Raw genomic sequence first — 25,026 nt, forward strand, 5'->3', positions numbered from 1 at the left:
GGGTTAAAGGGGAAATCTCATTCTCATCTTATACAGTGATGTGACACCAATAGGACATGTCACCGATCCCAAGAAGGATAGGGCCACACCAATAGGGAATGTCACATATCCTGAGAATGATGGGGCTACACTAATAGGATATGTCACCTACCCCAATAATAATGGGGCCACTAATAAGAGGCTGCTGTATTTATGAGGAGAACGCAGCCCTTCACCATAGACTGGGTTTCCGCTTCTATACACCACTATCAAGTCAGTGCATCTTATAAAGAGAACGTGCCGTCACTGGATCGCCACCCGGGAACCATTATTACACTCTGGGGTCTCTTCAGCCTCTGATGGGCTCCGGTGCTGATCTTCCAGCCTCTTTTGGTCACAGAGAGATCATGAATGATGGCGATGTTACATCATGTGGGTTAGACTGCCGTCAATTTGCGCCAAGGCACCAACCAGACGACTGAGGCCTATTCTCAGGTCTTAGCAGTCTCTAATGTCATTCATGATATCTCAGTGACCAGACAACCAGCGCCGGAGCCCAGGAGAAGTGAGTACCACTGTTTATTATGTTTAATCACCTCCCCTGGACCTCCTCTAGGACTTTGAAGACTCCCCCAGAGTATAGTAATGGTTCATGGGTGGTGAGCCCCAAAAATTAAACCATCAGGAATGCTTACTGTAATTTTGGTAGCTTTGTTGAGGACGTTCACCCATTCTACTAGGTCTTGCTGATCGTTGGCTTGGAGGAAGTATTTTCTCATTCCAGCATTTATTACTGCAAGAAAACAGACACATAACGTGAGTGCTGAGCGGACAAGGAGGCGGGCATAGGGCGCCTATGGACTCTGGTCCTCCGGACAACTGCTGATATAGTAAGGAGGATAGAATGTGTAGTGAGGACAGCGATGTCTGCAGGTAATAGGTAATAAGGGTGGGGGAGGATGGATTCTAGTCATTAAGAAGGGGGGGGGGGGGGGGGAGAGTCTATAAATTAAAACAATATTCCCTCCTACTATACATTACTGGAAGGTGCCTTCTTACATCACATCACTGACTATTCAGACGCCAACTCTGCCAAATCTTTACCGGCCTGCAGTACAAGGACAAGCGCCATCTCATTACCATTTCGATCTGAGGGCATTAATCCTTACTGATCATACTGAAGTAATCGGAAGCGGCAAAGACTTATTAACGCAGCCTAAGATTCAGACAATGAAAATGTACCCTGGACTAAACACTAGCGACCAAACGGAAAAACAGATCGCTAAAATAGCGGACAGCAGCTGAGCCTGAGGGACCCCGCTGACTATAAGGGTAAGTTTACATGGGGTATTTTGGTCAGGATTTTGAGGCCGTATCCACCTCAACATCCTGACCAAAAAGACGGCTCCCACTGAAATCAATGGGAGCCAGTCAGTTCTTTTTTCTGGGAGCAGATTCTTTATGGCCTCTAAACCGGAGCTCACTTGAATACTGTGGCTTCAAACAGCTGACTGGTGGGGGTGCCAGGTGTCGGACCCCCACCGATCTGATATTAATGACCTAGTCTAAGGATAGATATCAGTACTTAACTCCTGGAAAATCCCTTTAATAAATGTGATACATGGCAGGTAGGTGAGCTTTTTACGACACAATTCTGGCACACATTAGCTTGGTGAATCTCTTCCATCCTCTATGATACACAATATATTCTAATAAGAAAAACACATGCTAAATATAATGCAGACCCACGGACATCCTGAGATCCTCTGGTTATGGCAGACGCTGTAAACCGTTCTCCTAGTGATAAATGTTATTGATAAATATTTAACAGGAAGGAATGTAAGGAATGGAGGAAGGGAGGAAAAAATATAGAGGAATTCGGGGACATGTTGGGATCTGTCCTCGAGGGACATGTCTATTTGTCTAGGAGACAGCACAGAGACACCATGATACCAGACAGAAATACACATGACTGTAAATTCTGAAGTTAAATTATATGTATAGGCGATGCTGAAGACTCTGTCGCAATGTCCGCCTGAAAATCGGTGAAGGAAGAAGTCCTGAGAACTTTGTCCTTTACAAACTGAAACCGATAAAGGAAAGAAACCCAACAAACCCTGTATCTAAGTAACTACTTGGCACCAACTTAAACTAGCAACCATGTGCAGATCTGGCAGAGCGGTCAATTCTATAGGATCACATGTTTAGCATATCCTTATCATAAGCGGGACCTAAAGCAAGGTGTAGGTTCTCCATTTATACATCAGCACAACCTTCAGCCTAAAGCCTGGAGAGAATCCAGCATTCACGTCCATTGCCAGGAGGGTTGATAGGTCCTCTCTGGTGTAGTGTCACCCACCAGCCCAGTCTTCCAAGGACGAGAGGTAGTTGAGGAATAAACATGAGAAACAATGGACTGACCGAAAGTGGGAGGAAATAATAGGTTTCTGCCTAAATTAAGAGGCAATTACAGAAAAGCTGCAAAATGTGTATGAGTCAGATCTCATCTAGAGATGAGAGGCCCTGCTAAATATAAAAGCCTCCCCGTGTCCTCCTCTGCCTTCCTCTCTACTTGTGCAAGAAACTTCAGAAATGCAAAAGCACAATTTCCTGTGAAGCTCACGTTCTTCAATGTTCATTTCAGTGGAGATCTAGTACAAGAAAACATTCACAAGGTCTCCAGATGCAAATAGTTCATGTAGGTAGGGACCGGGATCGGCGTCTCGCGTACGGAGGGACCGGGATCGGCGTCTCGCGTACGGAGGGACCGGGATCGGCGTCTCGCGTACGGAGGGACCGGGATCGGCGTCTCGCGTACGGAGGGACCGGGATCGGCGTCTCGCGTACGGAGGGACCGGGATCGGCGTCTCGCGTACGGAGGGACCGGGATCGGCGTCTCGCGTACGGAGGGACCGGGATCGGCGTCTCGCGTACGGAGGGACCGGGATCGGCGTCTCGCGTACGGAGGGACCGGGATCGGCGTCTCGCGTACGGAGGGACCGGGATCGGCGTCTCGCGTACGGAGGGACCGGGATCGGCGTCTCGCGTACGGAGGGACCGGGATCGGCGTCTCGCGTACGGAGGGACCGGGATCGGCGTCTCGCGTACGGAGGGACCGGGACCTCACGTAGGGAGGGATTCATCCATAAACTTGACATTATGCTGTGACAATTTATTTAATACTGTCATTACCAACCCCTTAAAGGTTATGTCCATCTTCGCCACCACTAAAGTTGTTTCAATGCTAACTTCATATAGTCCACACAGGTCAATCTGCAGATAGCATGTTATGGCATAGGGGGAGCCAAACACATTGTGTGGGAAATGTCCGATCTAATTTCTGCTCATTCTGGGCTTAGGAGTCCAGTGGGCGGTCCTACCTAATAAGTGACAGCTATAAACACTCATGGGTAAATGGTCAATCAGAGTAGGGCCGCCTGCTGGACACCTAACCCCAAATAAGATAGAGTTCAATAAATATTGAGTTATACTGGAACCTCTCTCGCAAAATTACAGCAATGTACAAAAGTTTTAGGCAGATGTGAAAAAAAACAAAAAACAAAACAAAAAAAAACCGCCAAGTAACAATGCTCTCAGAAATAGAAGTGTTAATGGTTTTGTTAATTGACAAAAACAAACTATGTTAATGAACAAAAGAAATGCAAATCCCATTAATATTTGGTGTGACCTTTGCCCTTTGGAGGAGGAGTCCTGGAAGTGATGATACGGCCCCTACAGAGCCCTGATCTCAAGAAGCATCCAGTCTGTCTGGGATTACATGAAGCGAGAGAAGGATTGGAGCAAGCCTACATCCACAGAAGATCTGGGCTTAGTTCTCCAAGATGGCGGGAACAACCTCCCTGCCGAGTTCCTTCCAAAACTGCCTGTAAGTACCAAGAACTAATGGAAGGCAAAGGGCAAAGGTCACACCAAATATTGATGGGATTTAGATTTTGTAATTCTGTTCTGCATTCACTTTATTTTATTCACTGATTATACTTGCAGTATATTTTCTACACCTGGCTAAAACTTCTGTGAAACTACAACTCCCATCATGCTCCATTCACTTCCATGGGAGTCCCAAGAAGAGCAGAGCAAGTAAGCATGCGGGGCGTTGTAGTTTTACAATAGCTGGAGTGCTGTAGGTTGCCCACACCTGCGGTATAGCATGTGCTTTGTATGTATGGTATAGAGGTAACATATGAAAGATTAAGAGGCACAGAGTAAATCTCCGGAGAGCAAACTGGACACATTTCACATGAACTGCACTTGACTCAGACTATTTTGGTGACGGACAGTAAAGTTTCAGCGCTGAAGAAGGAGTGAGATAGCAAGGAAGCCAGTCAGGAAGAGCGGAGAATGAGGCACATCTATACAGGAAGCTAGACCTTAAAATAGCCCATCTCAGGAGGGTCTGCTGGACAGCACTCCGCATCTCCAGAATACAGCAGTCAGGATGCCGCTCCTCCACAGCCCGATCAATGCACATTATACAGCAAAGAAAAGAAAGCTTTCTGCTGAGCGACTTGTTCTAAAGGACACGGCCGCTCCAAAAATAGGCCCAACTCACCAGGAACGGCAGGCTCAGATTTTCCAACCATCGGCCCTTATCCAGGAAACCAATACAGAAAATGAGCTGAATCAGACGCACGCGTATTTAGCATTGCAAAGTAGTTTTTAGGACTGGGAAATGTACTTGTAATATCCAGATAAAGGATGGCTCTGTTATTGTGCGAGTTCATAAGAGGACTGGGTAGGGTCAAATGTGCCATTGGAGGGACCACGAAAGGTTAGAGGAGTGTCCTAATGTATGTACTTACTGGACACGTTTATCTTGGATCTTCACCCGATTGCAGATCCAGGTCCATGGATCTTTACTAAAAGTAGTTGAGTACCCGTGCCCTACAGGAACAAATGCGATCTCCAAAGAAGCCATACACCAAACATTCAGCCAACCAGGACTCTGACCCTCAGCATCCCATTCACACATACACTTGGCTTGGGGTCCCAGCGATCTGACGATGACACAACCCCTTTAAAGAGGACCTTTAACATGAAAGGTCCCCTTTAAATGGTCTTGTATTAAGTGACTCTGTACCAAACCAGTCATCCATGATAAGTGAATTAAGACGGGTAACTTACCGAAGCAAAATTCTGCCTTTGGTCGAAGTTTGGTGGCATCGCTGACCTGTGTATAGAGAGGATTGGATAAGACTACAAGAAAATAAAGGGTTGACATATTTATTTCCTTTAAGAACATCCAGAAAGTCTTACCTTAGAAATGTAGGTGAGCTTAAGACACCCCACAGAAGGGGAACCTGCAGGGAGGTTCTGAAAATAAATGGATATAAAAAGCTTCAGAAAACAGGAAATCCTTCACCGAAAACCACAATCTTGTTAGCATATATCTGAAAGCTGAAAAATATTGACCTACTGACTAAAGGCCATGACACGTCGCCCCCATGGTCATAGTCTCACCACATTAGAAGGCATGTGCCGTCACGTGACAACAAACCAGATAGTCCAGCGGTCTGTGACTAATATAGTACTACGAAGCCACGGCTCACCTGGGGGTTGTCCATGTACCATAGCAGGCTATTCTGGCTGGTGTCCAAGATGAAATATCTCCGGAGAAATTTGCCGCTGTTCTCATGTTCCTCGATGTCCAGGAAGCCACAAATGCGATTCTGACGGTCCACGTAAGGCATGTCTGGGTTGGAACATTACCCTGTGGAAAATGAAGCACAGTAATGGTCACTATAGTGTGTAATACATTGGCTGACTCCATGGCCCTGCCTTCTACCAGCTGTCAAGACCCCCTAAATTCTAGGGAATCCTAGACGGAAAACACCGGAATATCCCAGGACCATTGCAAAGTATCAAGAAGACGCCAGCTCATGCTCAGCCTTCCTAACATAGTGGTTGGTTGTACATTATACTTGTGGGGTTACCAGTCATTCTGCAGGATATAGGACATATCTATTACTCAGTGGCTTAGTCAGAGGCAACACATCGAGAAAGTAAACTAAAAGCAATGACCAGCATGAACAAACAATACGAGTGAAAGGGACACAAAATGAAGGGCCGCTCATGTAATATAGGGATGGGTCAGATCCTCCAGGTGGGCTATTCATTTATTACTGATGTTCCCAATAACACAATGGGCAGATGTATTATGTCTTTATAGTTCTGCTACAAAACCTGGCGTAAATGTGGGAAACGTAGGCCATCTAAAAACTGGAATAAGGTTCCCTCCAGCAAACAGTCCTATAGGGAGGCTTGTTGTATGTGAGCCGGGTCTTCCCCTCATAAGAGCTTACAATCTATAAGGAGAAGTGCGTATACCGTGCTCATACAGACCCACAGAACGAAAGGAGCAAGAAGTAAATACAGTAAAAATGAAACCAATAAAACCTAAGGTAGGATTAGCCTTTATAGCCTGGTTTATGGCTCCTAGAAAACTGAAAACAGGCTCTGACAGGGTTAAAGGTCAAAATACAACTTAATATAGTATTGGACTACAAGAGTATAGTGTACGGCCGAAAAGGAGGCAACTGTCTGACATAGGGAACCTCCAGCTACACATTCATGGAGGCCTAAGACACATAGCGGTCTATAGAGTGACGCCAGGTTCACACTAGCGCAGCCTCTCTGTTTGGAGACGGGCAATAAACAAAAAAAAGCACAACACTAGTGGAGGAAAAAAAATTCCAAAAAAGTAGGTAAAGTGCAACCATAGAAGATTATGCAGGCTCCATCTGACCACATGTGCAGGCAGTAACCAGCTCTCAGACTGTCCATAGGTATTGGTTACTTTTTGTGGGACTCACCGACACTTCTATGACCCTGGTTACATCCAGACCCTGTCCCTAAATTAAACATGCACATTTAGATAAGACAAATTGAAGAAACCCTAATGGGTTAACGAGACAATTTCCATATGTAGTGACCAGTAGTCCGCCTATACCCTTCAGCTGAAGTCTGGACAGGAAGTATTGGGCCTAAGCAAACACGCCTATCACACCCGGCCCAAATATTTGCAGAGCCGATAAGCTTCCAAGACGTATACAGACCTGCCAGCGCTCTTAGAAAGTTGTTCGGAGTCTTTTAGTCTTTGTTCATACCTTGTTTTTTTCCAGTTATCAGAGGCATATAGCGGAAGTATTCACGTGTATGGAGGAGATGACAAAAATAGCCAAGACTAACACCTATGTCATGTTTATGGCTGGAGTAAGGGTCTACACACAGGGTCGATGGACTACAAATTATGGCTGGCATCCAAGAAAATCCAGCAGTTGATAGGTTAAGGGCCTCCTAAACACAGCTAGAAATATATAAGCGTATACGGTATAAGTTCTTATTCGCAGCTTCCACGCAAAAACACATTGGGGCAGATTTATGACGACAGGCCTTTCATACGTCAGTCTTAATAAAACGCCCGACTAGTGCGGCCTCTCAATAAATCAGGCTGCAAGAACGGAAGGAACCGTCCAAGGGTGTACCACATTAGAGGACATGACGAAATCAGTGTGAGCCTTCCCTCCCCCGGACATCAGTCATTAGGGGGAAGTTGTGCCCCTCTCACACATTAGAAAGTCAACTGATGTGACCGAAACTGGTGGATTAAACGACATTCAATGTCTATGTCATTGAATGGCTTATGTCACATAAGCAATTAGGAATCTTCCGCTGAAGAGCTGTAGTCCGAGACCATGACAAGAGCAAAAATTGAGAAGTTTTTTTTAGATCAGATAGATTTCGACCACCACAAAGCCTGGCTTACATCTGCCTGGGTTATACATCCCACTGCCTGAGCCACAACCCTTAACACCTGCTGGACACCACTAGGAATATAGATTCAGTATTATGAGAAGAGAACAATCGCCCATTTTCCCCGAGTCCCACCACTCCCACTTCCTGTACTACAGACACGTCCTCACTTCTTGGACCATACCACTTCTCTCGTACACGACGTGTGGCTGGGTCAACACAGAGCTCAATACAGAGGGAGGCGGCAAGTCAAATAAGGAACCAACTAAGGTGTGGGTTACATGGAGGGTAGAAAGCTTTCTGGGAATAAGAATGGGCCAATATATATATATATATATATATTTATTTTTTTTTGAATCTGCTCTGCCAGGATCTACAAAAACAGAAATAAATCCGATAAGATCGCAATGTATTTATCTTAGTTCAACACTGTCCGTATCAATAGGATGAATACAGGCGTAATAGGACATAACACTGCATGGGGTATGTACTGCACCTCCATATGTAATATAAGATGTCCTCTTATATTAGAGGTAGTCTTTCACCAAATCTTAGCTCTGCATATAGATACAGAGTTCCCCCCTGTGAATTGGCGCCTCTGTTGCAGAGATATGGCCGGTTTTATTAATATGACAATGAGCTCTTTGGAGCAATGAGGGTGTTGTCGTAGCCTCCCACCTCTCTGTCCTGTCCCTCCGTCCGGTGATATAAAGGGCCGGCCAGTGTATGTCTAATCCCACCTGGCCCAGAGATCTGTCACGCTCACGTCCTCAGTACATGTGGAGTACTGCGGTGATGCCTGGTCAATGTCACATGTATTGCGCATGCGCTGAGAACATTGAGGAGTCATTTAGCGTTACATTAGATTTTAGAATGACTGGTGACTGGTATGTCATATGTATACAACAAATAAAGGGAAAAAGGTGGCACTACTGCTAAGATATCAGCCATCTCAACAGTATGTCATATGTATGGTAAGCCTAAGGCATGGTTACACTCTGCTGTCAAAAACTTGACATAAGACGGCAATTCAAGGACATTTTATCACTACTGCCTATAGAATAATAGGAAACCCTTCACACCGGTCACTACAATCTAGATAAGTCCTATACTTGAGGCAGAACTCAGTAAGGTGAGTGGCCGATGATCATACACAATAACATTGACCATTGCCAGCATGAACACGTAAGGTATCAGTCGACAAAGGAGCAGATATAGTCATGATCACTGGGCCAAGTTTGGTAACATCATTGATCCATGCTGGTTACAGGGGAAAAAAAAAAATGTAGACCCTTACATAGCCAAAGCAGAGTGGTGAACGGTGTGTGATAAATTTGGCCCATCTGGCTACAAACACCAGACACTTCCATACACCAGCTATAGACTGGCTAAGGCTGAGGTCACACCATAATGCTCTAAAACATTCACAAGCAGGTTTTAAAGAAATTTTGGTTCCCTGTCGTCCAAATCACTAGGGGACCTGGTGATCGGGTCCATTGTGACCGGACACTTATCTCCTGTTAGGTGGATAGGGAAAAAGTGTCCATAACAGCACAATTTCTGTAATGTCTTAGGCTTCATTCACACCTGTGTCGGTAATCCATCCGAGAGAGTCCACATGGCGACTCCCCCACCCCCCGAACGGACTACCGAACGCATTGGCACAATCTCTGCACGGAACATGCGGAAAGAAAAGTGGCTCACGATCTACTTTCCTGTCCGCATGACTTGTGCAGAAAGCACATGGACCTCATTATAATCTATGGGGTTCATGTGCTTTCACTGCATATGGCTTGCCAATGCGTTCGGTAGTCCGTTCGGGGGGCAGTCTCCATGCAGACTCCCCTGAATAGATTACCAACGCAGATGTGAACGAGGCCTAAGTAGCAATGGTGGTGCATTCTGCTATGCCAGTGAAATGAATGGAGAGTATCAGATGCCTGACCACTTGCTCTAAATAAGAGAGTTGTGCACTAAAATGGGCAGGCTCATCTGGGTTTTCTCTTACTGCATGTGAATGGAAGTTTCAATCCGTTGCCTTAGAGGATGGCTAGTAAGGCAAGCTCTGTACACGCTCCTATATTAACCGATACGCTGGATGCCCTCCGTACATTACATGAGAAGTAGCACTGCCAGCAGCGAGCCATTCTGTAACCTCTATGCAGCGCCAAAAACTAATAGAGCACAGTACCTAGTAAATGTTATTAATTCCATGGCCTTAGCTGCAAACCTGGGAAAACAAGGCTGTCTGGTATTTCTACACACACAGATTGCTGTATTGGGAAGCAAAACATGTTTATTCACATCCAAGTTTCTGATATGTCAATAAGATGCAGCACACGCGCGGAATAGTCAGGGGCACCTATATGTGTACATGAGGACTGACACTATATCTGCACATACACAGTAGAGGGTAAAACTAGCTTAAATTCACAGACCTGTTACAACTCCTGGGAACTGCGCAGAGAAAACTGCAAATTCTGCTCCCTATAAGGCATCACGTACATGGGGCTGTGCGATGCTGGACGTGATGCTCATTTTTTCAAGTTAGAAATATGACGAGAGAAGAAACGTATTTTGGCCACACTACCACTCCCCGACAAAAAAGTAAAATAAAAATATTGGTGCAATTAATACCTAGAAAGATGCAAGTAGCTTAATAAGTGCACCTTCCTTCCATGTGCACAGTGTGTGAATATATATATATATATATATATATATATATATATACACACACATACATACACATATACACACACTAGCTTCTGCTCGTGACTTGTTGGAGTGGATGATCCGCCTAAATTCAGCAAATTGCTGGCGTCGATGGTTTGCCTGCTCCAGCGTTTTGGCAGTTCTTAAGCGGTCCTGCTGCTGAACTTGTTCCTCGCAGCATGGCTGTGATTGTTGGGGCATCTCAGGCATTTCGGCAACTCTCAATCTGGCCTGCCACTGAACTCGTTCCTCGCGCTGTGGCCGTGATTGTTCCGGCATCTCAGCAGCTCATTGGGACGCCATATAATGAGTGTGTTGTTGGCATTGATGATCTGGCTACTCCGGCGTTTCAGCAGCTCTCAAGCTGGCCTGGCACTGAAGTTGTTCTTCGCAACGTGCCTGTAATTGTTCCAGAATCTCAGCAGCTCGCTGGGACGCCATATAATGAGCATGTTGTTGGCATCGATGATCTCCCTCAGCTCCACTTGAGGAGAAGTCTGTGACTTCTGGCTTCCTTCATAGCTCTCGTCGTTTGCGACAAATTAGATTTTCTTTTTCCAGGCATGTTTAAAATTGCCAAACTGCCAATTTCATTAAAAGGTGTTTGGCCATGTCAGTGTGTCAGAAGTGCCTGTAGCAGATCAGATACTATGCAAATGCATGTACACTGAGGGTTAGCGTGTTTTTACACAGAGACATAACAGCCCTGGCTTTCTCAGAAGCTGAGATAAGAGCAGTGTAATATAGTATATGAACATAAATTCATAACAGTCGTGAAGCCATGTCATTTAAAGGGATAAAAAGTAGCATATATTTTAATTGAGGTTACAATCTATCTATGTGCCAAATTTCATTCAAATCCGTTCAGCCGTTTTTGTGTGATCGAGGAACAAACACACAAACATCCAAACTTTCACATTTATAATATTAGTACGAGATATATATATATATATATGCGCTTTATACTCGCACTATATGGTGACTTGTACTTGTCCAACATAAGGTCTCAACTACTTTGTACCCAATGATAGTGAATGCAGTTGCGTTGTGACCGGTAAGTTGTCCTTGCCTGACAAGAGCCGCAGCCAGCAGATGACTACACTGAATCTTAGAAGTCGGCATAGTCAATTAAATGTCTTGCTCCCAGTCTATTGCTCATGGGAAGATAGTTATGGAGAGAACACAGTTCAGAACTAATCCTGAGGTTTTAACCCATGGGTGAGCTGGAAGAGTTTCTATTGTACTTTTTGACAACCCCATGAGCAATGTTGTAAGTTTTCAGCCTTTCATTAAATATCCACCACATCGAAATGCAGCACTACTGCCCGGTGTGAATATGCCCACAGGCTTTGTTCAGGATGTATTAACATGTAGATTTACAAGCAGATTACAAGAAAAGGGCAGGTTCACACAAGGGACCATGAAGAATTTGAGAAAATCTTCTGCTTCAGACTGCTCGCCAATTCCAGCCCTGTGTACCCCCACGGCCTTGCTCACTGATGAGCCCCAGACACAACGGGGTTAACTCAGCCCGATACTCAAACTGTGGATTGTGCAGCAGAAACCACCACAAAATCTACAGGAGATTTTTTAAACAGTGTTGGTCTCCAATTGAAAACAATGAGACGTCACCTGTGACATTGGCCTCGATGGACACGTGCTGGGGATTTCCGACCGGACAGTGACCTGGGACACCCGAGCACTGGGGAAAGAAGAGTATGGATTTCCCCCACAATACTAAAATATCCTGGGCAACCTTTAAAGCAAGAAATACTAGAAAGTTTTGCATCACACCCTAAAATATGAGTATTTTTTCTCACTGCATATAGTCAGTTACAAAATGTGCATTATGGCCATTATCGCTGCGTTTCTGCCATGCATTTTTTGCTGCAAAATTACAAGCGGTTTTCCCTATGTAAATGCAGTAAAAACTCAATGAAAAATGTTGCGGGATTAAAATGTAACTTGTTTTTGGGGGCCTTACAAAGGTTATTCCGACATACAAGGGGATGGAGACTAAAGGGACACGTGTTCCTTGTGTAAGTGGCGGGTAGCACATACACAACCGCCCCTCCATTCATGTCTATGGGAGTGATGGAGCACTGGGCTCAGTTATCTTCGCCAGTCTCATATAGATGAATGAAGCACTGGATATGTAAGTACAACACCATTCACACAGAGACTCAGGGAAGTCAAATTTTCATGATCATTGGGGGTCCAGAACATAAGGAAACCCTTTCTACATACACTTACTGTATTTTTGGTGCACAACATGAATGCTCCCTTAGGCATCAGTCATAGATTTGGAAGTCATAAGTGTTAAATGCAGGAAATAAAGGAAAAAGAAGATGACGGGCTGAGTTCCCTTTGCTATATTTTATAAGAGTCCACACTTCTCTTCTCTCTAATGTTAACTTCCCTCATTGTACTGATATGTATTGTATACCGGACAGAACAACACGTCTCAGTCTGCATCCAAGACAAAGGACCAACAAACATACGGTGGGCGAGGGGGCAGCGCTTTATTCAAGTGTGTGCATGTAAAGGGCCACAAGCAGGACAAGAGCCGACGATCAATACATTTCTTTCTGCAGCTGAATGTGCAACTAACATTAGGGTCATTGTTCTGGTTCAGGGAAACAATTGCAGGATGCACAAAGCCCCCCCCTTACTCTCAGTCCTTCCTCTAGCACGGTTACATTACCCCTTGGAGACAAGGGCTTAAGACCGGCAGTCCATGCTGGAGAAAGTGTGGGCGCAGCTAGGAACTGGATGGGTTTATGGAAAACAGGCACATAGTCACTTCCCTTCATTCTGCAGCAGTTCCATTGGGAACAAAGGCGGTCTTGAAAAGCCCTATGAATATTCATAACATTAAAAATCTGGTCTGAAAGAGACAGCAAAGCTCAAATCTTCATCCAGAGTACAGTACTGGCGATGGGAGACAATAGTTCATTTATTACCGCCAGCGCTGGATGGCAGACAAATCACTGGTCCCGCTCTACATTGTAGACCATCTTTGTCTATCATTCAGTTCTGGTACACATTCATGGAGAGAGGTATTACTGGTAAAGGGCATTACTGGTATTGAAGTTTCTGCAAAAGCCCTGTATCAGAATAGCTGTGCTTATATCTCAGGAAGGCACTCAAAAGACTCTGGATAAACCCATGTGCCCAAGGAACAAGGCCCACTGTCAATATTGGATGCTCATGATCTACAGACCCTCCGGCCTCTTCATAAAATCGATCACACACTCCTGGTGAAGAAAACTGCCCCGTCCCCATCACATTTGCAGAATGTGGCAAGTGAGGACCAGAATGGGGGTTGTGGTTCACGTCTTACACAAATAAGGGCCTTGCGCCAAATCTGCTTCACAATATCATACCTCTATGTCACAAGACTGACATAGATAAATCTCTCCCATGGTCTGTGAACTCAGTTCACCATGCAATCCACAAATGCAAGTTAAAGCGGTATCATGCAAAGAAGAACATATCAACACAATCTATAAAAAGCCGCCATCTTGTCTGCTTCAAAGTTAATTTAAAATACATTGATGCAAAATGGAAAAGAAGAGAGGGGCCATCAGCGCACAGTATAAAAGCCTGCATGCTATGGAGTGGCATTAATGTCCATCGATTTCATCAAATGAAATGGACCAATGTCTGACATGTATTCTATGTTCCGGTAGAGACATGTATTCTGAGCTCTGACATTGTCCACTTCTGATTGGAGCTCTGCCGCTTTTCCTGCTCCTGCCTGACACCACCCCTGACAGTACAGAGCCTAAACAGCATATCAAGTACCAAAACTAACAGCATGGATTGCTTGGGAATTTATACTTACCTACAGAGGAGTTCAAGGAGTCTCATCGAACTCATCTCTGGTGCTCCCGGCCCCTGAGCAGGCTAAACGAAGATCACTCCACACACAGAACTAAATGATCCTGAGTCTTTCTTTTTCTTCTTAGTTGCCATGACTCCTGGTATCTTTTCTATCTGCTAAGAGCTGGTTCGTGTTCTTTCTTGTAATATATTACTGTATCCACGGTGCTGTAACACACTGAATTTCCCCATGGTGGGACTATTAAAGGATTCTTATCGTATCAGTGAAAACAAGGACATACACCACGGATTTACAGTGTGTGCAAGTGCCAGAGATATGGGGCATGTGCCCTGAAGCCGAAGTGCATTTCTTTGGCTTTAGTGCAGAACAGCGGCAGGGTAACTACAAAGCTTTTATTATTTTCATTGCAGGAACGGATGGCTTTATAACAGGGCGATATAAGACACTAAACCCCTGGACCATAAAGAGCAGGACTTTATGGTTTGGTCCACACAGGACTTAGTGCTTATCCACACAACACAGTTTGACAGTCCTGTACTCACCTTGGTTAAAAGCAGAGGGATGACCAGTGCAATTCCAGAGGAATACTGCCACATAAAGCACCCCTTCTATTGTGGGTGGTCCCTGACAGAAACATAAGCTGCAGAGTTGTCCCATGTGGCCATATCATTATAAAGTACATCACCCAACCCGCAGCAGAGCTACACAGAGCACGCATGAACAATACCCTGTGAGTCTTTCCTTGATGTAAGATATTTTACATACTAAAAACCAGGATCAAAAGCGAGCTGAACCTTGACAGAGAAGCCAGCCCTATAAAGACGCAGACACCTGTCTCACCACAATGGGACACATGTACGTTCATGCCCACACCTGGCGCTTTGCACTGTACTTTGCATATTTATAATGCCAGTACTGGGCAACTTCCATGAAGTTAGAAGGGAAGAAATGGCTAATCTTATTTTATGAGGCTTCTTAGCTAAAAACCACAATAAATGTAAATAAATAAATAGCCCCTTTAATTTTCCTCACAGTAGCAGACTATTGTCTGCAGGGTTTTAGGGGGACAAGTAATGGGACACATCTGGTCATTTCTATATTATCTCCATGTGAAAGCTGCAGGATATACGCTCGGCTCTCAGATGTAATGGTGGGAATCAGAAGTTTCTAATTAATTTTACTTCCTGCATAAAGTTCCAAATTTCTTTATAAGTTTCTGGAATTACAATAACGGGGAGCGCCTTCTCTTCTGTATTTGGGCTAATGGATAACCTACACATCCTGCCCTTACATAACTGAGCACGATCGTCATTCAGAAGCCTGGAAAAGTTGGATCGCTGGTGGCGATACTGGTTGTGGCACAGCTTGACACTCATTCAGACAATAGCTATTCTTCCCACCTTGCACTAATGTGAACGAGCATGCATGTGTTTTCAATGAGGAGATGGGTATGGGGCGCCACCAAACTTCTCTAGTGATGGTTCATCTGCCTTGAAATCACAAGATCGGGCATGTTGCAAGTCAACATGCATGACCCTTCTTTTTCCCCCAATATCAACCATAGGGTGAGAGTTACGACTTCCCAATACACATTACATTGTCATCCGTTCCTGCCGAAGTTGACAGAATTTGGTGACACTAGTCTAAGTTCCGGTTCATATCAGTGTTTGGGTAGTAAGCTTGAGGACTCCCCGAACGGGAACCTATATGCATTAAACAAAATGGTAACCTAAGAAGCCACACGGACCCCAGAGACTATAATGAGGTCCGTGTGGTTCTCACGCAAAACATGCGGAGAGAAAAGTACTGCAAGCAACACTTCTCTCCGCATGTTTCGTGTGGAAACCACACAGACCTCATTATAGTCTATGGGGTCCGTGTGCTTTCTTAGGTAACCACTTTTTAATGCGTATAGGTTTCCGTTCAGGGGATCCCCTGCCAGACTCCCTGAATGGAAACCCGAACACGGATGTGAACCAGGCCTTATATGTACATGGTTACAAGTAGAAGCTACCAAAAGCCAAGATGACAATGTGACCACCACATTAGGGATATCCGTACATGGAGCAAATTGTACAAAGCACCAAAAACAATATTTTTACTAAGGTTTCCAAAAACTGGCATTATTATAAGAAGGTGACTGAAGAAAATGACTAAAGGTCTGTAGTCTGGCCCTGACACTACATCACTCAGCGTGCAGCTTGTAGTAAGTGGGTGTAAACCTGTTCTACGACATGCGAGCGCACCAGCTCATGGCAGGCTTCACATATCTTAGTACATGCCCATTCATGATTTTTCTGCCTCCGCTAACAAGGACTAAACAAACAGCAAACAACATTTCTGACATAGTAATGCCTTGGATATGTACAGCCCGTGGGATCACACAGGCGCTACAAATCTGGCAGGGAACCTGTGCGGTCACATGTATGTTTCCGCTCATCAACCTGTGTGTTCACATCTTTCTTCTTTATCTGCATGGAAATCTTAATGTTTCGAGCCGTCTTTATTACCGCCTCACATACAAGACATTCTTTCTCACAGTAAAGCTTAGAGGGGTTTTCCAGATGCTGTGCAGAGATCACAGCCAGTTCCCATGTGCAGATCTGTTGTGGTCACTGGCTCTCAATTAAAGGGATTGTCCATGAATAAGGCAAATCAGGGAGGAGACTGGGGAAGGTGTAACATAAAATTTGCGGCTGTCCATTTGGACAAACATAGTGCCTTTGCTGGCAGACGTCCTGTACCACATATAGCCGCTGAGGCCTATCACAGGCAGCAGGAGAGGACCTGGTGACATGTGAGTGACATCACTGGGTCCTTTCCGGCCACCACTGAGGCCACATGTGACACAAGACTTCATCTGATCTAGGCCCAGCGTTGCATAGACAGAGACCAGCAATGGACACCAGAGACAGACTTTATACCTTCCCTGGCCTCCTCTTCATTTTGCCTAATTCTTGGACAACCCCTTTAAAAAGTTAAATTCCCGCAAACACAGGATAGGGAATAAGTGTCTGATCGCTCAGGGTTGGACCACTGGGACACACATCAATCACAAGAATGGGGTTTCCACAAGTCCCTAGTTCCACCACTCCAACCACAGGCTCACCTATAGGTTCTAAGCCACCTATAGAAGGAGACGCTCGTCCAGCAGCAACTGTCTAGCTCATAGATATAATAGGGTGCAAAACAGACCACCCACCCTAAGGCCTCACATACTGACAAGGCGCAAGATGGACATAGCTAAGTACAGCATGTGGAGCAGTGGTTACTCATGTACACTACGCTCCCTTCACAGCAGAGAATGGTCATATACCTATAAATGCAACCACTTCCTAAATGAAGGGGGCTCTGAATGCCCCTACCTCAGAATAAAGGTGCTGCCAGTGCTAATAAAGACCTGTGATTCCGTTTACAGACTCAGCCACACTCTCATCCATCTGAAGTACAAGGGATCTTCCTCAGGATGGGTCATCAATATCATATTGTGGGTCAGACATGCTGCAGTCCCCAGTGGTCAGTGCATCATAGAGACTGCAGCCTCTTCTCAGTTAGGCAGGGTTCACACTACCGCTGGATTCTGTTGAGAAGGTGTTAAGTTTAAAAAAAAAAAAAAAAACACTAGCATCAGTTAGGGCGGGTCACACCTGCACCCGGTCTCCGCTTCGTGGGTTACCGTCTTCTGCCCGAGAAACTGGACAGGAGATGGAAACTGGCAGTCAGTTTTCAAACCCATTCACCCGAATGGGTGTGCAAAGTGTCGACCTCTGAGCGTTTTTTGCGTCTCTACGGCCAAATCGGTTTGTTTTTTTTAACTAGACACAAAGTCCTGCATGTCCGACTTTGTGTCCGGTTAAAAAAAAAAGTTTTGCCGCTGACAGGCAGAAGACGCTCATGGGCGCACACTTTGCAAACCCGTTCAAATGAATGGGTTTGAAAACTGACTGCCGGTTTCCATCTCCTGTCCAGTTTCTTGTGCAGAAGACGGAAATCTGCAAAGCAGAGACCGGGAGCAGGTGTGAACCCGTCCTTAGTATCTGTTTTTTTTGTTTTGTTTCTGCTTTCTGAGCATGTGCAATAAACAATGGACACAAAATACCGGACAGTAACTGATGGCTCTCAATTATTGTCCGTTATTAGGCTTCATAGTTATAAAATTATGGACACTTGCTGCCGTCTGTCAAACATCCATTTTTTCTAACGGACACAAAGTCCTGCATAACAGATTTTTTTTGTCTGCTGGAAAAAAAAAAAAAAAAGACTTCTGACGAATGTAAACAGACACAAGATCCCATTGAAATTAATGGAAGTTTTAACAAATTCCTGACGGTTCAGCTAGTGTCTGAGGCTATAACCTTGTAGTGGACAATAGCTATGGACACTATTAACGGTCACCAATGGTAGTGTGAACACCCCCTGATGTTACGTTCTTCAGGCACAAGGTCCTTCTCTTCCAAATGAATGAGACCAAGCTGTGATGTTGTGGGGCACAACAGCTAGGTTCCGTTTACTTGACTAGCAAGAGGCTGCTGCCCCCGGACCACTCACCGCAGTCCCATCAAACAGGGGTTTGAGTAAGACTCCCATTGGTATGATATTGGGGGCCAACCCCAAGAATGATCACAGATAATACATATATTATAATCACATTTATTTTCTTTCCTTGATGGCCCATCCCGTGGAAGGCTTGAGATGGAAATATCCATTTAAATTTAATGTATGGTTAAAAAAAATTAAAAATTGTGTCATCCTAAAGCACCCAGGTGTATATATGTGTTGTGATGTGGGTGACAGTCTCATGAGGAGGAGTTCAGTTCTGTCAGACCCGTAAACAGGCCATGACCCCTCCCCCCCCGTTTGATCAATTTAGAATACATTTCAGTGACAGCAAGCAGAGGTGCAGAACTGAAACGCAACGTTCACTATACAGGGATTCCAGCATGAACAAGATTGGAAAGCGGATGACTACCAGATCAGTGGGGGTGTCAAGAACGGAATCTTGAGTCACCCCCTTCAGGGTGGTCAGTGCGCTGCAGCTCCATTCAAAGGACAGCCAACAAAAAGCAACTTCTACATCACTGCTATAGGAGTGAACAGAGCAGAAGCCATATGTGTGACCAGTGCTCCAGTCACATAGGATAACCTGGGACCCTCCTGATCAGGGCCCCTGGTCAGGGCCCCCCCCTTCCTTTAAGGCTATACTAATACACGTGTTGGAGGCAACATTAGGATTTGCAGAAGTTAAAGGACGGCCACCTTGTCGGGAACCCAATGGACCTGCTTATAGCCATGGGGTCTGTAGGCCAGCGCTAAACTGCGACTCCCACGCATGACCGGAGACCGCCATGTCACCTGTGACTAATGTAAGTGAACGGTGTGGCCAAAGCCGCCATCCAGCCCTCACTATATCCCCTAATGTGCTCAGATTTGGTTTTAGGTTCCCTAAACAAAAATAAAAACCAGACACATGTGAACAGCGCCTTAGCTGTGCTAGCAGCAACTCAATAGCCAAAGAAGCCCAGAGCAGAATCCCCAGCACCTCTCCCGACCAGTCACCTGCAGCCTGGACTACAACTCCCAGCATTCCCTGACTGCAGACACTTCTCTATCAGTTATATCCGCGGTCTCCCCCACTGACTGCAGAGGGGGCTCCACACGGAAGACCCAGTGTGTGTGCGGTGTCTCACCTGTACGGAGCCGTCTCATAGCTGTGCGCTCGGTGTGTGTCCCGGGAGGCGGCGGCGCTCACACTCACTTCTCACACTCACTACTACACTAGTGCACTCCGGACATCACTTCTCAGCCGCTCCCTCCCTGCACCTTCCAAGCCTCGCACTGACACTTCAAAGATGGCCGCCGCTGACAGTCAACGGGCCAATCAGAGGGCAAAGAATGCGTGACGTCACTGACGCGTACCCGCCCCCTTCCCTGTGCGCCGCCTCCAGTACAAAGCTGTGGATGACGTCACCGGCAGACCTCACACCTCTCCAGATACAGCGCATTTATAGAAAGTTACGTGTGAGCTGTGTCAGAGCTGATAATATAACACAGGTGCCTTTATATTACACTACTGACACAACCAATGCCGGGAATTTTAAGCATTTTATTACCTGCAGGATTTTTTTTTTTAAGCATTTTCCTGTCCTATATTGGAACAGCTATAAGATCGGTGGTGGTCTGACAACCGACACCCCCACCAGTCATCAGTTTGCAGCAAGTGCCAGTACTATGGATATACACCTTAAAGGGGTTGTCCCATCACAAGGATCCTATCTATACTGCTTGTTAATGTGAATGTAAGACTTTTCCTAAATACACTGCTTCAGCAAAACTGCTTTGTTTGTCCATTATCTTACTTTATTCATTTTTTTTTTACACATCCCTTGACTTATCTGGTCATAAGTCAAGAGATGTATCTGCTGCTCTCAGGGGGAGGAGGGGCTAAGTGCAGGGGAGCGAGCCTTGGGGGGGGGGGGGGTAGTTTAGGGGGGAGGAGCGGAATAACAGCATCGCTCCTGCTGCTGCTGGCTTCATGCAGGGCAGGAGCATAGCGATGTTGCAGGCATCTGTGCCAGCGTCTAATCGTCCCCGGCATCCGCCTCTCTATTACAGCGGATGCCGGGTCTGTATTCACATATGCAAAGCCAGCGGCGAGATGCGTGCACGCTCATAGATAGTGAGACCAGTCTAGCCTTCACAATGCGAATACAGACCCAGCATCCGCTGTAATAGAGAGAGGTGGATGCCGGGTCTGTATTCGCATTGTGAAGGCTAGACTGGTCTATGAGCGTGCACACAGGGCCAGCAGCATCTCGCCGCTGGCTTTGCATATGTAACCCAGCCCACCAATGAAGCAACAAAGCAGGAAGACAGAAGATTTTACAACAATGAAGACTGGTGAGTATGCGACGTGGGAATACCCCTTTAATACACTGTCTCTCTGCTGTCTCTAATATCATGTCCTCACTCTATCTGAAACTAAATCTCTCCAAGACTGAACTACTACTGTTTCCACCATCTAATAGATCTGTCCCTGATATATCCATTGCAGTCTCAGGCCTTACTATAACTCCTAGGCAGTATGTCCGCTGCCTCAGGGTCATGTTTGACGCAGACCTTTCCTTCACCCCTCATATTGAATCACTCGCACGTTCATGACACCTCCACCTCAAAGACATCTCCAGAATACGTCCTTTCCTTACCAGAGATACACTAAAGACACTTATTGTCTCTCTGATTCATTCTCGCCTTGACTACTGTAACCAGGGCCGCCATCAGGAATTTTGGGGACCCATACAGCCTAAGTGTCTGCCCCCCCCCCCCCCCCGCCATTTTAAAACTATCCTATTTTGCGACATACCAATTCTGTATTACATTTCCCTTTATTTAGCAGCATTACGAGGCTTAATCAGATTCTATTTGCAGGTAAAATCTGCTCCGTGTGACAGCGCCTATAGAGAGCCCACACCATCTATAAGAGCCCTCTTAATAAATCCTCAGGGCTTATTCACATTGCGTTTTTGGCCTCCCTTGCCGGGATACGTTGGTAACCAGTCAGAATCAGCTGTCAACTTATCCCTGCACGAAGAACTGGCCATTAAAAAAAAGGGGGGGCTTGCAGTTCTCCATGCAGGGATAAGTGGGTAGCTGATTGTGACTGGTTACCAACGTATCCCAGCAAGGGAGGCCAAAAACGCAATGTGAACACTCCTTTAAAGTGAAAGTCCCACCCCCAAACAGGCTGCTATGCTAGTAGCATAGCGGCCTACATCATTATTATTCTCCAGCTAAAAACTTATATATTATATATTATTGCCCCAGTTCCCTCTCCGCAGTGCCGCACACCCGATGTCCCAACAATCCCCCCCATCCACCTTCTAACATCTTTCCATTGCTCCCTGTACCTATGCCTCCCAACTTTTGAAGACCCAAAAGAGGGACAAAATGCCCGCACACTGTATAATCCTCCTACATTCACCCGTAAATTATATGTCCCCCCTCCGTCTCTCCCCCAGCTTCATATACACCCTTCATCTGCCCCGAGATTCATGTCCCCTCCATCTCTGCCCCCAGATTCATGTCCCCTCCATCTCTGCCCCCAGATTCATGTCCCCTCCATCTCTGCCCCCAGATTCATGTCCTCACATCTCTGCCCCCAGATTCATGTCCCCCCATCTCTGCCCCCAGATTAATGTCCCCTCCATCTCTGCCCCCAGATTCATGTCCCCCCATCTCTGCCCCCAGATTCATGTCCCCTCCATCTCTGCCCCCAGATCCATGTCCCCTCCATTTCTGCCCACAGATCCATGTCCCCTCCATTTCTGCCCCCAGATTCATGTCCTCACATCTCTGCCTCCAGATTCATGTCCTCACATCTCTGCCCCCAGATTCATGTCCCCTCCATCTCTGCCCCCAGATTCTTGTCCCTCCATCTCTGCCCCCAGTGTCATGCCGTCCTCTCCTTCATCTGCCCCCAGTTTCACGTTCCACATTACACTTACCTTCTCCTTCGTTCCCCCGCTGCTCTCTGCGCGCCTCTCTCTCTTACTGGCGCACAGTTGTAGACGCGATGTGACGTCATCACATCGCGTCTACACTGCTGGGTAGCCGGCGGCAGCGGCGAAGTGAGGAGCTGACACAGGTCAGCTCCTCGCTTCAGCGGCTGAAGCGAGCTGACCTGTGTCAGCTCCTCGCTTCGCCGCTGCCGCCTCTCTCGCTGCAGCTGACACATATGCGGCTGAAGCGAGGAGCTGACCTGTGTCAGCTCCTCGCTTTGCCGCTGCTGCCTCTCTCGCTGCCGCTGACACATATGCGGCTGAAACGAGGAGATGACCTGTGTCAGCTCCTCGCTTCGCCGCTGCCGCCTCTCTCGCTGACACATATGCGGCTGAGCCGGGTTCCGGCTCAGCCGCATATGTGTCACCCAGAGAGGCGGCGAAGCGAGGAGCTGACACAGGTCAGCTCCTGGCTTCTGCCGCATATGTGTCAGCGGGAGAGGCGTGCAGTGGCGAAGCGAGGAGCTGACCTGTGTCAGCTCCTCGCTTCAGCCGCGTATGTGTTCAACTCAGATCTGCCCGGCCCCCCCCCCCCATTTTTAAATTTGGCCGGGCCCCTGACGCCAGTAGCAGTAGTACTGGCCTATCGGCGGCCCTGACTGTAACTCCTTACTAATCGGTCTTCCCCTCACTAAACTCACCCCTCTACAATCTATTCTGAATGCAGCGTCCAGGCTCATCTATCAGGCTAGACGCTACAGTGATGCCTCGGGTCTGTGCCAGTCGTTACATTGGCTGCCTATTCATTATAGAATAAAATATAAAGTTATCACTCTCATCCACAAGGCTCTCCATAATTCCGCACCCCCATACATTTCCTCCATCATCTCTGTCTACCGCCCAACCCGTGCTCTCCGCTCACTCAATGACCTAACACTGACATCCTCTATTATCAGAACCTCCCACGCTCGTATACAAGACTTCTCCCGAGCTGCATCACTTCTCTGGAATGCTCTACCCCGGACAATCAGATTAACTCCCAATTTCACAGTTTCAAACGCAAACTAAAGACGCATCTTTTCAGACAGGCCTATCACAATGTCTAACGTAAACCCTTAACCCTCCTCTGTCCCCACTCCCACATTTCCCCACATGATATGATGCCATCTCAGGATAACTTTATAGGTCCAAGCTCCATCCACATGTTAAAGGACACGACTGGTGACGGCTCATAAAGTTTTTTTAAGTTTGTGTAATAACAGTCACCTCTATTACAGAATTATCTGACCCCCTGTATAAGCAATGCCGCCCCTGCTACCTCTTGTGTCACCCCCTCTACCTCATAGATTGTAAGATCTTGCGAGCAGGGCCCTCAGTCCCATTGTGTGAAATGACTTTTCTTTGTAATGTATCTTTCTGTCTGTATTTGAACCCTACAAATTGTACAGCACTGTGGAATATGTTGGCGCTATATAAATAAAATGTATTATTATATTATTATTAATTTGTGGGCTGTGCACCACCCTGGTATGTATAAATAGTTAAGTAGATAGCCAAGGGAAGGATTCAGCCGCTGTTCACACCACACTCATAATTTCACTTAGTCTAAGCTGTTGTTATAGGGTTCATTCACAGGAGGAAAATGGTGCTGAATTTCCGCGCTGAAAAAAGGTGTTGCACAAAAAAAAAAAAAAACAGAAAAAAATGCCTCACTTTCTTATGTGCAGAAAATTAAGCGCCAAATTCCTCCATGTGAATGGACCCTTAGGGTTGTTCCTGTGTTGGGGTGGGGGGGGGAGGACTGGGGCTAGCTTGATAGAAGCAGTGGCTCATTGTTCAACGGTTAGCTTAAAGGGATTGTCCAAGACCCAGACATTTTCTAATTTCTAGACCAATTAAATATTTGTGAAAGCTGAAAAAAAATCTGTAATATATTGTCATTACCAAAATGGCCCCCTTTATCCTGTTCCCAATGGGGTCACGTGATCAACCTCAGTGATTTTTGTGATGTCACATAACCATTATGACATTGTGGGCCTCACTGTCCTGGGGTGGCACATATAGGACTCACAATCTAAATTCCCTATCACTATGTCTTTGGAGTCTGGAAGGAAACCCAAGCAAACACTGAGTCCATTGTGTAGCACAGGAGGATTAAGCAAGCTAGGAATCAAGCAACTCCTAGAGCAGCCGAAACGCCAGAGCAGACGGATCATCAACACC

The 25,026-nt window shown here is 46.1% G+C and overlaps 1 protein-coding gene and 1 pseudogene across 3 annotated transcripts in view; one reads left to right on the forward strand and one right to left on the reverse strand.

The window, feature by feature from the left end:
• Nucleotides 1-20,136, reverse strand: part of PLEKHA1 (pleckstrin homology domain containing A1) — a 31,755-nt gene extending 11,619 nt beyond the window's left edge. For all 3 annotated transcript variants that reach the window (XM_075257550.1, XM_075257551.1, XM_075257552.1), the window contains exons 1-5: nt 19,996-20,136; nt 5,547-5,707; nt 5,254-5,310; nt 5,122-5,167; nt 675-772 (exon numbers count right to left, since the gene is read on the reverse strand). In XM_075257550.1, the coding sequence (XP_075113651.1) occupies nt 675-772; nt 5,122-5,167; nt 5,254-5,310; nt 5,547-5,687 (342 nt within the window). In that variant the 5' untranslated portion in view covers nt 5,688-5,707; nt 19,996-20,136. The remainder of the gene's footprint in view (nt 1-674; nt 773-5,121; nt 5,168-5,253; nt 5,311-5,546; nt 5,708-19,995) is intronic.
• Nucleotides 20,137-23,167: 3,031 nt separating this feature from the next.
• LOC142183634 (small nucleolar RNA SNORA17) lies at nt 23,168-23,351 on the forward strand (annotated as a pseudogene).
• The last annotated feature ends 1,675 nt before the right edge of the window (nt 23,352-25,026 follow it).

Source organism: Leptodactylus fuscus, chromosome 10, assembly GCF_031893055.1.
Source record: "Leptodactylus fuscus isolate aLepFus1 chromosome 10, aLepFus1.hap2, whole genome shotgun sequence".
NCBI lineage: Eukaryota > Metazoa > Chordata > Amphibia > Anura > Leptodactylidae > Leptodactylus > Leptodactylus fuscus.